Source organism: Heterocephalus glaber, unplaced genomic scaffold (genome assembly GCF_053883595.1).
Source record: "Heterocephalus glaber isolate CG9 unplaced genomic scaffold, H.glaber_assembly_v1.0 deba00001729, whole genome shotgun sequence".
Taxonomy (NCBI): Eukaryota; Metazoa; Chordata; class Mammalia; order Rodentia; family Bathyergidae; genus Heterocephalus; species Heterocephalus glaber.
This window is the reverse complement of record NW_028258440.1, coordinates 4,602,582-4,619,216: the sequence shown is the minus strand read 5'-3', so window position 1 is coordinate 4,619,216 and position 16,635 is coordinate 4,602,582. Positions and strand designations below refer to the sequence as shown.

Genomic DNA, 16,635 nt, shown 5'->3' with positions numbered 1-16,635 from the left:
TAAGTGTAAAATGGGCCCTGTCCTGTGCTGAGTGATTTAGGCTAATTATCACCTGCAATACTTGCAACTGCTCTTTGAGGTTGGTGACATTATTACACAGAGGGAGGAACTGAAGCTTAGGAAAGGAATGGTGTGGTCCACATGGAAAGACAGGTCTGCCTGATTTTTGAACAATTTGCGTTATCTTGACTTTCTGAATGAATTTTCATACAGTGAGAGCAATACATCATACTTAATATTTGTTTCATCAAAGCCCACCATTGTCCAACACACCATATCCAGCCTCCTGAGTCATGTGCCAATGTGAAATAGTAAAGAAATAAATATTTGGTAGTTGTCCCGGAGCCTGGCACAAGTTCCCCAAACTCTAGAATTTCTGGAGTGATAGAGTATCTTCTGTATGCTTATGAATGGCTTGGGGAACCCTCAATAGCTTCAGGTTGGTGTCTGGCTGCCAGCAAGAGCAAGGAATGATTACAGGGTTGGAATTTTCAGTACTCTCCTCCAAGTACACCTATAAAATGAAGCCTCACTAAACATCTCTAATTCGATGGAGTTCAGAGTTTTCCAGTTGGTGAGCACATCGAGATGCAGGGAGGGTGGCATGCCCAGAAAGGGTACATAGTGGTATGTCGGTACACGAACTTAATTCTTTCCATGATTCTGGTCGCAAACTGATTTGGACAAAAACCAAATCAAATTCAATGGTTAGGTTCAATGTTGACCTTATGGGGAAATCTGATTTAGTTCACATCCAGTTTAGTTTGTGACCAGAATCATGGAAAGAATTAAGTTCGTGAACCGATGTACCACTGTATAACCCTTCCTAGTACCAAGCCCTGTGCATATCTTCCATTTGGTTGTTCTGAGTTGCGTCCTTTAAGATAAACTGGTAATAGAAGTAAAGTACTTTCCTGAGCTCTGTGAGTTGTTCTAGCAAATTATTGAACCTGTGGGGTGGAGATTGTGAGAACTGCTGACTCTAGCTGAATCCAACAGTAATGGGGGTCAGTTTGGAGCTTTAGTTTGCATCTGGAGTGTCCTCCATAGGCCTATGTTTAAAGACTTGGTCCCTATCTCACAGCATTGTTGAGAGATGGTAAAACCTTTAAGAGGTGGGGCCTACCAGGAGGTCCCCCGGCCACTGGGGGCACAGCTATGAAGAGGTTATTGAGACCCCAGCCCTGCCCCACCCCTTTTGCATCCTGGCCATGAAGGGTTTTGCCACACACTGCTGCCATGATATGCTGCCTCATCACAGATCCAAAAGTAACAAGGCCAACTGACCATGGACTGAAACCTACAAAACTGTGAACCAAAATTAACTTTTTATATTCTGATTATCTCAGGTATTTGTGACAGTAAAGAAAAGCTGACTAACACATCTGAGGAGCTGATATTTGAGACTGATATCTAAAATAAGAACAGATTTGTGAGACTTAGCCCCTACACTTGTGGAATATGAAGGTAACTCCGGCTAGTGGGAGTCAGAATTTAATTGAGTTGAATGGTAGGATGCCTAGTTGAAGTTGGAGAAATACTGTAGTTAGAAAAGATACTAGGAATTTGGTGTCAAGAGATAAAAAAATTACCCTCTTATTTGGTGTCAGAAGTGTCATGAGTAAAAATGGCTCAGCTAGTAGCCCAGAAAAACTTGAGAGGCAGATACTTGCTCCAGAGTCTCATCTGGAAAAAAAGCTCTTTGCACAACAATGTCCACACTAGCCCTCTGAGTGGATGTGAGAAGGCTCGGCCATCTTTGCATGGAGATATAAAACAAAATGACAGTGTGCTTTTTATAGCTGACCCCCTCTTAACAGAATGCTTGTATGGACACACTTGATGTGGCAGGGGTTTTGAGGAGCCCCCAGAGGACTGGGAACTGCTCTTACAATTTTTATGAAAATCTGTACTTGCTCTTACCCCATCATCTTCAGGATTCCTATACTGTCCTGCTTCATAAATGCTCGGTATGTGTTTATTAATCATAGGTAAACCCTTTCCCTCCTCTACTATATCTTATGAATGTGTGTGTGTGTGTGTGTGTGTGTGTGTGTGTGTTAGCTTCCTTACCCACTAGCAGTGCTTCCCGTTCAGATTTGATAGGACTGCTGTTCATGGTCTTCTCAAGAGGGCAGTCGCTTTCCTGGCTTGATGCACACAGTCTAGAAGCACAGTTTTCCTGTGGGAATAACACACCTCCTGGGTCAGTTCGCTGTATTTGGCAATAGAGCTGGTTTCCATTAATTACACAACAAGGACCTTTTAAACACAGGACCATAAAAACAGTACTGTCCAGTTCGGATAACTGAATAAGGGAAAAATAGTATGAATTACAAAAGCACCACAGATACTCCAAAGAGTCTTTAGATGGCTTCAAAACAGAAAAATTTAAACATTTGTCTTCACCTTTTTTTTTTCCCAGCTTTCATCATTCTTAACTCTATACAAGGAGTCTAGGGAACCAGACTCAACACTTATTGTGTACTAACTAGACACCAGGTATTAATAGATATGTATTACCTCCATTCTACAGATGAGGGAAATAAAGCTATCATGTAAATTAGGTAAATGGACTAAGATTACATTTCACCCCAGGCCATTCACTGTTAAGAGGATCACTCTTTTTTTTTCCTTCTTCAAATTTTAGGTTCACTTTCAGCTAATGATGAGTCTCAACTCTAAATGAAGAATCTGTAATATAGCCAATCCTCTCACAGGTCCTCAACTACTGCCTTTTGAACTAAAAATCAGAGCCTCTATCTATTGATGAGTGACTGTTTTCCATTCTTCTCTCTGATAAGCACATCATCTGTTGGAATATTCTTGACGTGGGCTGGGGATTTAGCTCAGTGGCACCGTGCCTGCCTCGCAAGTGCAAAGTCCTGAGTTCAATCCCTGGTAAAATATTCCTGACTTTACAGCAAGAAATGACCATGACCAAAATATTATTAGTCAGTGGCTTTTTTTGGTATTGAAATTTTTTTCTTGCTTAGTGTAGTTCGTAGGTTTACTGAGATACTCAGGTGAAATCCATCCCCAGCAATGACACTAAAAAACACATCCAGACCAGCCATGGATCTTTCTTTCTGTCTTGGATGTTGAGAACATATTTCTTTAGAAGAAGAAATAAAAGAAATCACTGTTTCAGTCTCTCTGTTTCAGTCATTTACGTTTGAAAAAGAAAATGCTGGGCAATTGCTCCTTTGGGGGCAGATCATGCCTGACTCAGACTCAGATGCTCTGTCATTTCTTCCCTTCCACAGGCCTTGAGCAGGGGCATGATTCCTTCTATTTTCTTTAAAGGTGTCTTCAAAGCTTCCCAGAGGCATCTCTGAATGAAATGAATGGTCTATGCTACAAGCCAGTTGTTTTGTGGGTTTACAGGCTTTCTGGCTGTAGTCAGAGGAGGACCCTTTGATGACCTACTCAATCTTTGGCCCTTAGAATCCAACCCAGGCAGTAACAATTATGCCAAGTTTGATTTAAACTACAAGCTTGCTTCTAAGCCTTAGGCTTCACATCTGCTTCTAACTCCCTTAAAATATTAAGCGATCCAGTAAACCATTTCTTAAGTGTGAGAGTTTAAAAGATTGGGGTTTATTTAAGATGTTAAGATTTCCTAAGAAGTTTTAGCCATTTTCAATGGAACTGTGGTCTTACTGAAACTTGATTTTTATTTTAATATAGCTGGTATTTAAAAAATTACAAGGTATATTAAAAGAATGTTTATTTCTTCAAATTTTGCTAGTAGAGATAGTTTTTTCTGCAGTAAGACACACGTTTAAGTCCCATTGTTATATTGCAAAACACTGACAATAACTCACACTATGGCTTACTGTCACGAAACCCAAACAAAACCAACAAAAAGAATCCCTCTTTACCTAAACTTATTGCTTTCCTTTCATCCTGAAATTATTTTTTGCAGTCTAATGTAATGGTACTTTGCTTCCTAACCTAATTGTGTCAGGTTGAAATATTTGGTCTCAAATCAGCTTCCCAGAGAAGATCAGTTTATAATGAACTGTCATGAATTCTTCTAAAAGAAGCTTTGCTTAAAATAACAAGAAAAAACATATTCTGACTCACTGTGTTTTGATTATCAGTTGGATCTCTCTCCTTGTCCTGTTAAGCTGCCACTTCCTGATATATTCAGTTTCACAATGGGAAACAATTTTCCTCAGGCACAACATGGCAAGTTTCTTCTATGCCATTTGACCTCTTATTTCTTTAAATGAAATTCTTTACAAAGCAGAAAGCTGCTTACATAAAAATGTCCTTAAGTCAATTTGTGATGCCAATCCTAATGAGTGAGTCTGAGCATAGTGTCATTAGAGTAACACCACATCTATCTACAGTCTTCTGGCTACACACTCCATTGTATGTGTAAAGTGAAAATGAGCTATGTAGCAGCTCTGGGACAATTTAGAAGCTTTGATAGTATGAGGAAAGTCCTGATAAGTAGCACAGCTTTGGCACTTTTCAATTAAAAGCTTGACAAATGAATTTCTCTGGGATTGTGCTCGTTTCTTTAATAGCACCCACAAAACTGGAGAGTGAGTTGGTTTTATGATGTGGAAGAATTAAAAGCATACTGCAAATGGCCTCCAGAAGAAAACACTTTCAATCATTTGTTTCAACTACACCAAGGTTGCCAGTTCTTAATGGCACTCTGGGGGACATCTCTGTGCTGGTAAACATACCCTGGGCCTTTGTGCACTGCATCTTCCTGAGTTGAGCATAGAAGATAAAGAGCAGTAGCTCTTACACAACTGTGTAATTGTTGATATCGGACTCCTGGTCCGAGCTCCTAATTTTTTTCTCTTGCTCACAAGATATTAAAATGAGGCAGTTCTGGCCAAAGACCCTTCTTTTTAAGAGAATAACTTCAGCTGAATATTCAGGCATAGAGGAGGTAGAAGAGGTGGTCTGTATGCTTTCAATAGACTGGGCACCTGACTCATGGTTGTAATGCACCAATCCACCTAGATGTAAGCAGACTCTTTTAGAGGTCCTCATTGATGGTCCTTATTAGAGCAGGCTCTCACTTGATAAAGACCCATCTTGCTTTCCCTGTTGCTATTATCTAGCTTTAGCATTATGTGTCTCCTTGTTTCTTTCCAAGCTTTCCCTCCTTTTGGCTCTGGTTATTACTCTCACTTGTGGCTGTTCATTATTACACAAGATGGACTGTCTACAAAGAAACTAAGTCTGTTTCTTCTTTTAATGAAATACTCAACTGAAATTACTTTGTGTCACATGAAGTTTTTACCCTGCTGTTTGCTTGACAAGATGAAGCAGGAAGAGGCGTGCATGCTGGTCTTCTCCAAGAGGGAAGACTGAGGAACTTTAGGGATAGACTTTTTATTCATTGAAAACAATACTCTCTGGAACCTTTAGAAATGCCACAGACTCACATCTAAGAGCAGTGTCCTCAATATAAGAATTATCCTGGAACTGTGCTTTTAATCCCTAGCCATCTAAATATTTCAGTATTGATTTCTACTGCAGAAATTCCTGGGCATTTTCACTGTCAGTGAAAAAAGGAAAGGGGAAAGGGGAAAAGGCTCACTTAGGATCTTGTACCTGTTCTTTAAGATTTTCCAACATTTTTTCCACCTGTAACTTGTCATCTTTGATTTTTTCAAGTTCAGCTTCTTTCTTTTTGTATTCCTCTTGAACTTTGAGGAGATGCTATAAGAAAAACCAAAGATAATCACGTCACTAAGAGCTAAACTTCACTTAAAATCCCTGGCTGAGGTTAGATGTCAGGCAGGCCTGCCTTACCTTTCCCTAGCACACAGAATCCTTTTTCCATGTAGAGTTTGGAAAAATCATTACTTTTCACTTTATCTGGCTCTTAAAGAATTTTCTTGAACTTGGGCCTGAGAAAACTAATTTATCCAGTCTCTTAACTGGGTCTCCAGTGTGGCCAGGGGTAAGGATTAGGTGCAATTAATGCTGTGTGGGCAATATTTTGACTGCTGCATAGATGTGAATTTAATGTTGTAAAGCATTCTTGCAAATAGCCATTTGCCAAGCCAACCTCACTTTTTATAAGGAAAGTAGTAAAGAATTCACATCTCACCTATGTTAGTTTCCATATCAATAGGCAAGGAGTTGGACTTGTCTTTATTAATAATTACAACAAATATTATTTGTTGAGGGCCTAATATATGCTAAGCATTGGGAATGGGATAATTTAAGCCTCAGAATAACCTTATATTATTATCTTTGAGGCTTAGACAGGTGAAGTGGCTTCCCTAAAGCCATTCAAATAGGAAGTGTCAGAGCTATATTTAAAACTAGTCTGGGTCAACCCCCAGAGTTCATGTTCTTAACACGTATTGTACTATACATCTTTAAAAATAAGGTGGGAGAAATATTATCATTGATCACAAGGCTATTTCCCCATAAAAGGTAATTTCAATGAGTGAAATTAATTTTTAGGAGGTAGAAACCTAATTCTCTGAGGTCTTTGAAGTGATGAAATGAAAAATGTTCATTATTTTCAAATGGCATTTAAGTGGCAGAAATGTCCTTATATGAAATGATTTTAAAATCAGTGTTGGAGAGGAGAAAATAAAACAAAAATGTTTCCAAAGTTTTACTTTTCAAAGGCTTGCAAAAGACTATTAGAAGGGTTGAAAAACAGAGTACACTGTGCATTGTTAAAGTTCTTTGATATAATTTATGTGTTCTAATTAAGCTCCATGATGACAATAAAGGGAAGGTAAGCATTACTTCACACATTTTGCTAATAGGAAAGGTGAAATATTAATGTGATGTTACCTGTCACATAGAAAGACAATGGTAGCAAAAGTAGTAACATGGGGCTGGCCAGTGCCAGAGAAGATTCCCTGCTCATCATTTATAATTTCCAACCAGCAATTATCTTTGCCTAGATAATTCCAGGCCATAAAGTTAAAAATTATTGCACAATTTAAATTGTACAGAAAACGGCTGGTAGTCTGGCATGACAGAAGATAGTATCCTTACTTCGAAGCACTACTCCTTTACTATAATGAAAGCAGATGTTGACATCTTTTAAATTGTGGGCTCACTGTGGTGATAGTTACATCAAACTTCTAGATATTAAGCACCTATTCCCCAAATGTTGTCTCTGAATGCAACTGAAGTTGGATGCGCTTATATTAGTTTACTTTTCATACTTGGAATTATATGCAGGCAACTTTATTCATATAAATGACTGTGAAAACAATAAAAACAAGTTGGTATTATGCACCCAAAGCACTGATACTTACAGACTCATAATGTCCCCATTTCCACCCAAATCAAGGATAGTATTCTTTCCATTCCTTCTAAAAATCTGTATTACTTGTCTATCAACTAAATACTCACTCATTATAACTTTTTCATATTTAAATAATTGATATTCTTCATAAAGACACTGAGACCCTAACTGGATCCCACAGACTTTCTGAAGCACAAAGAAAAGAGAAGATTGTGTCCAATGTAATTTTAATGTCAAGCATTTCTCATTGAATGCTTATTCTTTGAATATTGGTGATCCACTGCTATTTCTGTATTAACCAGAATATTTCATTACACACACCACATACTCTCTTCCTTAACCATGCCAGCAACTATGACATCAAGAAGAATAGCAGATTTGATATTTTATTTTCTTGCAGGGAACCCTTTTACGGGTGAAGAACTGATGCTATTTTTCACAAAAGTGCAGAAAACAAAAATGGCTATACCTGCTGCATTCCTTGTAGGGCCTGTTGCAGGAGTTTCAGCTGCTGTTCCTTGTTTGGGTCGTCATCTCTGTGGGCTTTGCCTTGTTCTTGCTTGAGTAGTTCTACCTCATTCCGATAGGCATCTAGCTGCCAACGGAGGCTGTCATTTTCTTCCTTTAGAGCCTCTGCCTGTGATACTAAGGCTAAACAATCCATGGAAAATGTTAAATCATATGTCTGGACTTCTTTGTGGTGCACCTGAGTACTATGAAAACTTGGTACTTCAAATTAATATGGATAAAAATCCTCTTGATGAGAAACTTTAGGGCTGAGTTGGCCATGGCAACAAGAGATAGGCACAAAAGCACAAAGGTACATTTTTGCAAATGAATCAGGATTCTAACACACAAAAGTCATTATGGTTCATATTCACCATCCTAAATATAACCAAGATATTTCCAAGGAACATCAGTTAGTTTTATTTGAAATGCAGCAAATAAGAGCCCTGTAATAAAAAAACATAGGACCAATTTCCTTGAAATGACTACTGCCTACACAATAATTTTACTGAAAAGTGTTTTTAAAGAATGTAGTATTGACTAGTCTTGCAGAAAAAATTAAATGTATAAATTAAGACATAAGATTTCTAGTTTCTAGTCCAGTATGTGAAGATCAGGGAAGTTTCCACTTTGTCTTAACAGCAAGTAAAAATGCTAAGCAAACTGAAAAATCAACAACTCTTTTTATATCCATCAGATAAGTGAGGTCATGGATCAGACCTCTGCCCACCAAATCAGAGATACAGGAAAGTGAAAGTAGCAAATCACAAGGAACCCATGAGCAGAAACATCCATGGGAACTTGTCCCAGGGTAGAAGAATTTAACCTGCAATTGAGGAGTTCTTGGAGGCACTGTAGGAACAAGCCTATAAGTTAAAAACTTTGAGGCTGTAGGTACTTTTTTGAGTTTTGCTTCTAAGAGCTCTACCAGGTCTTCACAGTGAATATCAGAGAAGAATCTCCTGCATCTGGTAGGAGAGTGGTAAAGAACCATTTTGAAATTTGAAATGCCAGAGCATTGCTTTAGCTTTAAAAAATTTTAGCATATGTTTTAAATACATAATGATTATATTCATTGTGGGGAGTTGGTCCTGCACATAACATATCTTAATTCTTTATTTCCATTCCCCAACCCTCCCTTCTTTCATCTCCTTCTTGTCCATCTCTTGGTCCCCTTCCCTTCTGCAAAAGTTCTATCTCCCTGTTTTGTACTATCTATCTTTTATTTCAGAGCATTATGTATTTCATAACAAGGTCTGCCTTCAGGGAACATTATTTTATCAGAACCTAACTTGCTAGCGGTTTTAAAAGAGCATAACTGACCTGGGGGAATGGATATTCTCAACTCCAGTTCCCTCTAAGGGTGGGGGAAATAAAAGTGAGAAGCACTGGTGAAGTTCACAGTCTAGAACATAGGCTCACTCAAAGACTGAGAACTACAGACTAGAGAACTAGAGAGCATTTCTCCTTCTTCCACACAAATGAAGGCCTATCTGCTGGAGTTCTTTACACCAAGAATTTCATGTATGGATACCAACAAAAAATTACAAGGTGTACTAGATGGCAAAATCCACATTTTGAAGATACAGAAAAACATCAGAGCAGATACAGATATAGTAAGTATGTTGGACTTATGAGACTGGGAATTTTTTTTTTAAAAAACCCTATAATTAGGAAGCAACCTAACAAAAGAAATCAAAGATCTCTTCTCTGAAATCTATAGCACTCTGAAAAGAGAGATTGAAGATGACATCAGAAAATGGATAGACATCCCCTGCTCCTGGGTAGGAAGGATTAATATAGTGAAAATGGCCATACTTCCAAAACTGCTATATAGATTCAATGCAATCCCAATTGAAATCCCAGCAGCATACTTCATGGACCTTGAGAAAACAATGGAAAAATTCATTTGGAACAAGAAGAGACCCACAATAGCAAAAGCAATTCTGGGTAACAGAGACATGGCAGGAGGTATCACAATCCCCAACTTGAAACTCTACTACAAAGCTACTGTGATCAAAAAAGCATGGTACTGGCAAAGAGTCAGACTTGAGGACCAGTGGAACAGATTAGAAGATGCAGAAACAACTCCAGACACACTCAGCCACCTCATCTTTGACAAAGGAGTGAAACACCCTCACTGGAGGAAAGAAAGCCTCCTTAATAAATGGTGCTGGAAAAATTGGGTTTCAACTTGGCAAAGATTAAAACCAGACCTATGTCTCTCACCATGTGCTGAACTTAAATCGAAATGGATTAAAGGTCTAAATATTAAAAAAGAAACACTGAACTGGCTGGAACAGAGGTTGGGTAGAACTCTTGAAGACACTGGTGTAGAAAAAGATTTTATGAACAAAACCCCAGTTGCCCGTGAACTAGCACAATCAACAAGTGGGATCTCTTCCTTTTAAAAAGCTTCTGCACAGCAAGAGAAACCACCGACAGTGTGAAGAGACAACCCACAATGTGGGAAAAAATTTTCACCTGCTGTTCCTCAGACAAAGGTCTACTATCTAGAATCTATAAAGAACTTAAAAAAATCAGACCTCCCTAATTTAAAGACCCAATCCAAATATGGGCATCTGAAATGAACAGACATTTCTCACACAAAGAAGTAGAAATAGCAAATAAACATATGAAAAAATGTTCAACCTCACTGGTCATTGGAGAGATGCAAATGAAAACAACGTGGAGATTCCTACCTCACCCCAGAAAGAATGGCTGCTATCATGAAATCAACCAATAATAAATGTTGGCGGGGCTGTAGGGAAAGAGGAACCTTGCTCCACTGCTGGTGGGATTGTACACTGGTGCAAACACTGTGGAAATCAGTATGGAGATACCTCAAAGAACTAGGACTGGAAGTCTCATTTGACCCAGCTATTCCCCTGCTGGGTATCTTTCCCAAAGAATTAAAAGAACCATACCACAGTGATATATGTGGACCCATGTTCATAGCAGCACGATTCGTGATAGCTAAAACTTGGAAACAGCCCAAATGTCCATCAACTGGAGACTGGATAAAGAAAATGTGTTTTTTTAATATATAAAATGGGGTACTACTCAGCCATAAAAAACAACAAATTAGAGACATTTATAGCTAAATGGATGCACATTGAGGCGATACTCTTAAGTGAAATAAATAGGACACACATGTAAATACCAAATAGTTTTTCTAGTGTAAGAAACAAAGTGCAAATAAGGACTAAAAGGTATAATAGATAATGTGAAATAGGAAGAAAAGGGGCAAAGGGGAAGGGGAAGTGGAGGAGTAAGGGGAAGGGGAAGTGGAGGAGTAGGGGAAAGGAAAGAAGGGAATGGAATTAATATGCTAAAATTAAAAAATGGAAACAAAGTCTTTGTAAATAGGCAGGGGTGGAGGGGTTGAAGGGAGGGCAGGGGAAGGGGGAAAATAAGGACCAAGTTGTATTATGTAAAGGTGCGAATTTCCAATGATGAATGTCATTATATTGTATACCTAAAATGTACCAATAAAATAAAATTTTAAAAAATCCCTATAATTAATATTTGAAGAGCTTTAATGAAAATAGTATATAAAAACACAGGAATAATATAAGCAGAGAGATGGAAATTCTAAGAAGGAAAGAAAAAGAAATGCTAGAGATCAAAAGCACTGTAGCAGAAATGAAAGTGCCTTTGACGGACCATTAGTAGACTGGATATGACTGAGGAAGATTGAGGGCTTGACCCCAAGGGCACACCCCTATGATCCCCTTCCTTCAACTAAACCCCATTTCATAAGTTTTCATCACCTCCCAATAATGTAATCAAATTATGAATTCAGTAATCCACTGATGAAGTTAAAGCATTCATGATCCAGTATCCTTCTCAGGCCCCTGGCTCTGAACATTGCTCCACTGGGGATGAAGGCTTCAACACATGAACCTTTTGGGGGGACATTTCAGATCTGAACAATAACAGCACATTTATTTATAACTGTATAAACTTGGAAGCAACATAGATGTATTGCAGTAGGCAAAGAGATAAGCTGCGGTATATCCAGACAATGGAATATTATTCAATGCTAGAAAGAAATGAGACATCAAGCCATGGAAAGACATGAAGGAAATTTAAATGCATAGTACTGTACTAAGTAAAAGAAGCCAATCTGAAAAGGTTACACACTATATGACTTCAACTATGTGACATTCTGGAAAAGGCAATACCAACACCGTGGAAACAGTAAAGAGACAGTGGTTTCCAATGGTTAGCAGGGAGGAAGGAGGGAAGAGCAGGCAGAACACAGAGGAATTTTAGGGTACTGATACTGTTCTTATGATAGCACCATGAAAGACAGATGGCATTTTACATGTCAAAACCCACAGAATGTACACCAAAAATGAACCCTAACATAAACTATGGGCTTTGGGTGATAATGATGTGTCAATTATTGAAACATATTACCATTCTAAGGCAAGAGAATGATAATAGTGAAGACTTCCTTGGTAAGGACAAGGATTATATAGGAACTCTCTACTTTCTCCTCAATTTTGCTATGAACCTAAAACTGCTCTGAAAATAAAGTCTATTAATAACAAAAACGAAGTCACATAAGGAAACCTAGGTTAAACTTAATTACTTGTAGGTTTGGGCACATTTTCAAGTTAAAAATTATAAAGTCTATTCCTATACTTGTGGTACTGGAGATTGAACCCAGGACCTTTGCACTGAGCTACATCCTCAGCTCTTTTTTATTTTGAGACAGGGTTTTGCTAAGTTGCTAAGCTACCCAGGCTGGGCTCTATGTTGCAGTCCTCCTGCCTTAGCCTCTCAGAATGCTGGAATTACAGGTGTGTAACACTGTACCCTGCCAAAATATTTAATCAGAGGATTTTTCATTAATTTAACATTTAGTGAGTACCTTCTGTGTCGTAGGCTGACTGTGGTAAAAAAATTATATGACTATTAATTTCTATTGTTTAATACTACGTTAGTAGATATATTTGTAGTTTATTCTTTTTATTTTATTTTATTTTATGTTTTGCAGTGCTGAATTGATATCAGGGCCGTGTGCATGTTAAGCAAGTACTCTACCACTGAGCCACATGCCCAGGCCACCTTTTCTTGATTATTAATAGGACAGAAAGCCTAGAAAAGGGATATTATCAAGATGGATCAAGAGTACAAATTGATATATTATGGATATACAAAGGTTGAAGGGAAATTTGACAAGGATGTGAATTTTCTCAGCAACAGGGTGGGACTTTGGGTGGCATACAGTAAAAGAAAAGTAATGGGAATAAAACCATTGAAATTATTAGTCAAATGGTAGAAGAGTTTTTTAAAGGAATATCAAAGAAAAGATCCATCTTATACTTAAGTAATAGAAAGAAATTATGATTTACAAAGATGAAATATATAGAAGAAAACTATATTCTGAGGGGAAAAAACATTCCACACTCCTAAAAGAAGCTGCCTTAAGGGAGACATTGGCTTTAGTTCAATGCCTTGAAACAAAGGGGTTTCCTACAATTTTTAGGTACTGATGTAGGCTGCTGAGATCAGACTGTCTACCCAAAACAGAGTGGCAATGATTATAATAGGAAGGGTTCTGGTTAGAAATATCTTTTTGGGGCCGGGGATTTAGGTCACTGGTTCTACCACCTGCCTCGCAAGCACAAGGTCCCAAGTTTGATCCCCGGCACACACACACACACACACACACACAAAACCCTGTGTCGGGTAATGAGAAATATCTTTTTGTAGTGTTGAGACAGTCTAGGCGTCCACATTTGTTTTCTGTGGATGGCCATGCACTTATCCTGATATGGCAGTTTTAAGTCTCATGTTTTGGTTTAAAAAATTACAAAAGACCTTTGGCATATGTTTGTTTCTATTACTGATACATTTTATGTCTTTGAAGAGAAAGCAATTACTCAGAGACTTGGTTTCCTAGCATTCCAAATACGGTCTACCCCTGCTATCTCCCAGTGGCTGCGATACTTTCCATCAGACAGGCAGTGCTCCTAACAATCACAATACCAAAGGAAGATGCTACAAATGAATGTGATTATATATGTAAAACTATATAGAAAAAGGAACATTAACCATCTGCCAAACAGAGGAAGAAATACTTGGTCAGTACCAAGGACAGCTTCTTGAGCTAGAGTTCAGGTAAATAGCACAGTTATTCTATAAATTAAGTGACTCTTTCAGAAGGGCAGTTAGTTATTTCTGCCATGGTTTGTATGTTTGTTCTTTGGCAATCCACATGGCTGAACACAAAATAGTACTATTTCATTTTCCTTCTTTTGTTTCTTCTTGCTCTGCAGGCCAGTGATTATACTCACGTTCTTTCTACATGTTGTATGGAGATACATGGATAAGAAAAGGTCAGAGATTTAGGGTTATAAAGGCGTTATCCTTGAGTTTATATGTGGAAATATTTTCTCTCTGAGAAAATGAGGAGAAGAGACTGCTTCCTTCTGCCTACTGTGGGGGGGCATGCTGATGAACAGCGATGGATGGATATCTGCAGTCAAGTGGAAGGAGATAATAATCTTCCCAGTTTGGACTTATCATTATGCAAAAAAAATTGTGATCACCTATAATGCTACTGTGGGAACCTTCTCTAAAAGTATGTTTCTCATTCCCTGAAATGAGGGTTTTGCCATTTTAATGAGGACACCAAGTCTTTCCTTTCACAGACTTAGTATTAATTGGGCCCATTTCTGAAGCTGGAGTCCTTTGTACATTGCCAGAACATCAAAAAGTTCAATATCACCTTTTAATAATATGTTTCAATAGGTGAATCCATCAGCCCTGATACTAAAGAGCATAGTACAGTGTATGTATTCATAACCTGACATCATTAGTTCTCAGCTTCTCCTTTTTTACTACTTACTATTTGGGAAAATGTGTCTCTTTATGGGAATTGCTCCTCAGATCTGAAGGCTGCCAGTTCATCGTGGCAATGTGAACGTACAAAGGCAGCCGTGAATACCTCCTTCTAGGAGCCACTAAGAGCAAAATCCCAGACATGTTTCTGCACAAAAGATTGAAAAGGACTTTTGTGCCGTTAAAAAATTAATGTGTAGTCTTCTTCAATGGTGCAAAAGAAACAAACAAAAAGTAACAGAAGTGAATTCAGGGTATCAGTCACTTTTATAAAATGTCCTAAGAGGAAATGCTAAAAAAGTTATGGAAGAAAGAATGAGCAATATTCCTCTCAATCTTAGAAAAAAGTTTGAGGCTCAGCGAATGATAAAAAGAAAAGCTAAAAAGAACAGAGTAGAAAGAAAGGGAGATGATATGAGGACAACCCATTGGCATGGTTGCAAAGCAGTTCAGGTAAAATCTTAACTGGGCTCCCTGACCTCATGATGCCTCGCTTTCATTGTCCCTCCACCTCATCATCTCCACTACAATCTGCTTTCTGCCAGCATGGGTGCACTACAGTCCTCATAGTTTCCCCTTGAGATCTCTAAACTTCTTTCTCATACAGAATCCTTATCTGCCAATTCTCTCACTGTTCCACATCTCCCTAAGACTCTGATATCTTTCTTGCTGGCATCTTTAATCTCTTGGAGTGGCCAATGTCACTCACTCCATTAATTGTTTCCTGGCTAAACAGATTCCACTGCGAATTCCTCAGCACCCTGTATGCCTTCAGCCTTCTGAAACCATCTGGTTGGCGTACCATGTCAATCCCCAAATCACGGTAACTTGACTCAACGTTCTCTGCTATTTATCCCAGGCCCTGTACCTCGGAGAATTTTTTTCTAGTACTGGAGATTGAACCCAGGTCTTCACATTGAGCTACATTTCCAGCCCATTTTATTTTATTTTAATAAAGGGTCCTACTAAGTTACTAAGTTTCCTAGGCTGTACTCAAAATTATAATTGTCCTGCTCCAGCTTCCTGTGTATCTGAGGTTACAAGTATGCACCACCATACCTGGCTTTAGGCAACTTTTATAGGAAGTAGCAGAGGTAGGTAGCTAGAACAATAAAGACTCATGTTGGCCTGTGTTGATGGGTCCCTCAACTCTCTCACTGATTTCTTCCTTCCATACAGCCCATAGCAGTTACTCCAGATTTATTCCTCACTTGTCATGGTCTCATTTCTGAATAATTTCTATAATCAATGGATGATCAATTACTGTATGGAGAAGCCTGAGCAATATATATCCTATATATCTTTCAGCTTTCCTTCTCTTATCTCAGAGGAAGAAAGCTTTTCTCCTTATAAGGCACATTCCTTCTGGATTTGGATCACTTTCCATTCTTTTCCAGGGTTCCACTTCCATCATTATTGATAAGTACTTTTTCATTCTCTAGCATTTTCAGCCTCATATTCCTCATGGCATCCTTATCTTTTATTGAACAACAAAAAACTTAATTTGTTATCAGTTCTATTTGTTATTTATAATACCTGCATTTCTTTTTCCTTATTACCCAAATTCCTGGCCTGAGGTCTTTGTCCACTTTCTTTTATTGCTTAAATTTTTATTGGTACATTTTAGGTATACAATACTTTTATATTTATCATTGGGTGCTTATATCTGTACATGATGTATCTTGGTTCTTATTTTTTCCCCATTCCCTGCGCTCCCTTCCCTATTTACAAAGATTTTGTTTCCATTTTTTCTTTTCTCATAGTTTTTCCTTTCCCTTCTTTCCTTTCCCCTTCCCCTCCCACTTCCCCTATCCCTTTGGACCTTTTCTTTCTATTTCAGGCCATATTCTTAAGTGAAATAAATAGGACACACATGTGTAAATACCGAATAGCTTCTCTAGTGTGAGAAAATGAAAGTGTAAATAAGGATTAAAATGATTAAAATGAATAATTGATAATTCCACTTTCTTATTAATGCTGTATTCTGCCCCTACCTGTATCATTCTACTAACATA

General features: G+C 38.2%; 1 protein-coding gene across 14 annotated transcripts in view; it reads right to left on the bottom strand.

The window, feature by feature from the left end:
- The window catches only part of Enox2 (ecto-NOX disulfide-thiol exchanger 2), a 344,879-nt gene that overhangs the window by 34,358 nt on the left and 293,886 nt on the right, over window positions 1–16,635 (bottom strand). For all 14 annotated transcript variants that reach the window (XM_087199818.1, XM_004860065.4, XM_021240586.2 and 11 more), the window contains 3 exons: window positions 7,725–7,906; window positions 5,587–5,694; window positions 2,074–2,182 (listed from right to left, as the gene is read on the bottom strand). In XM_087199818.1, coding sequence (XP_087055944.1) covers window positions 2,074–2,182; window positions 5,587–5,694; window positions 7,725–7,906 — 399 coding nt within the window. The remainder of the gene's footprint in view (window positions 1–2,073; window positions 2,183–5,586; window positions 5,695–7,724; window positions 7,907–16,635) is intronic.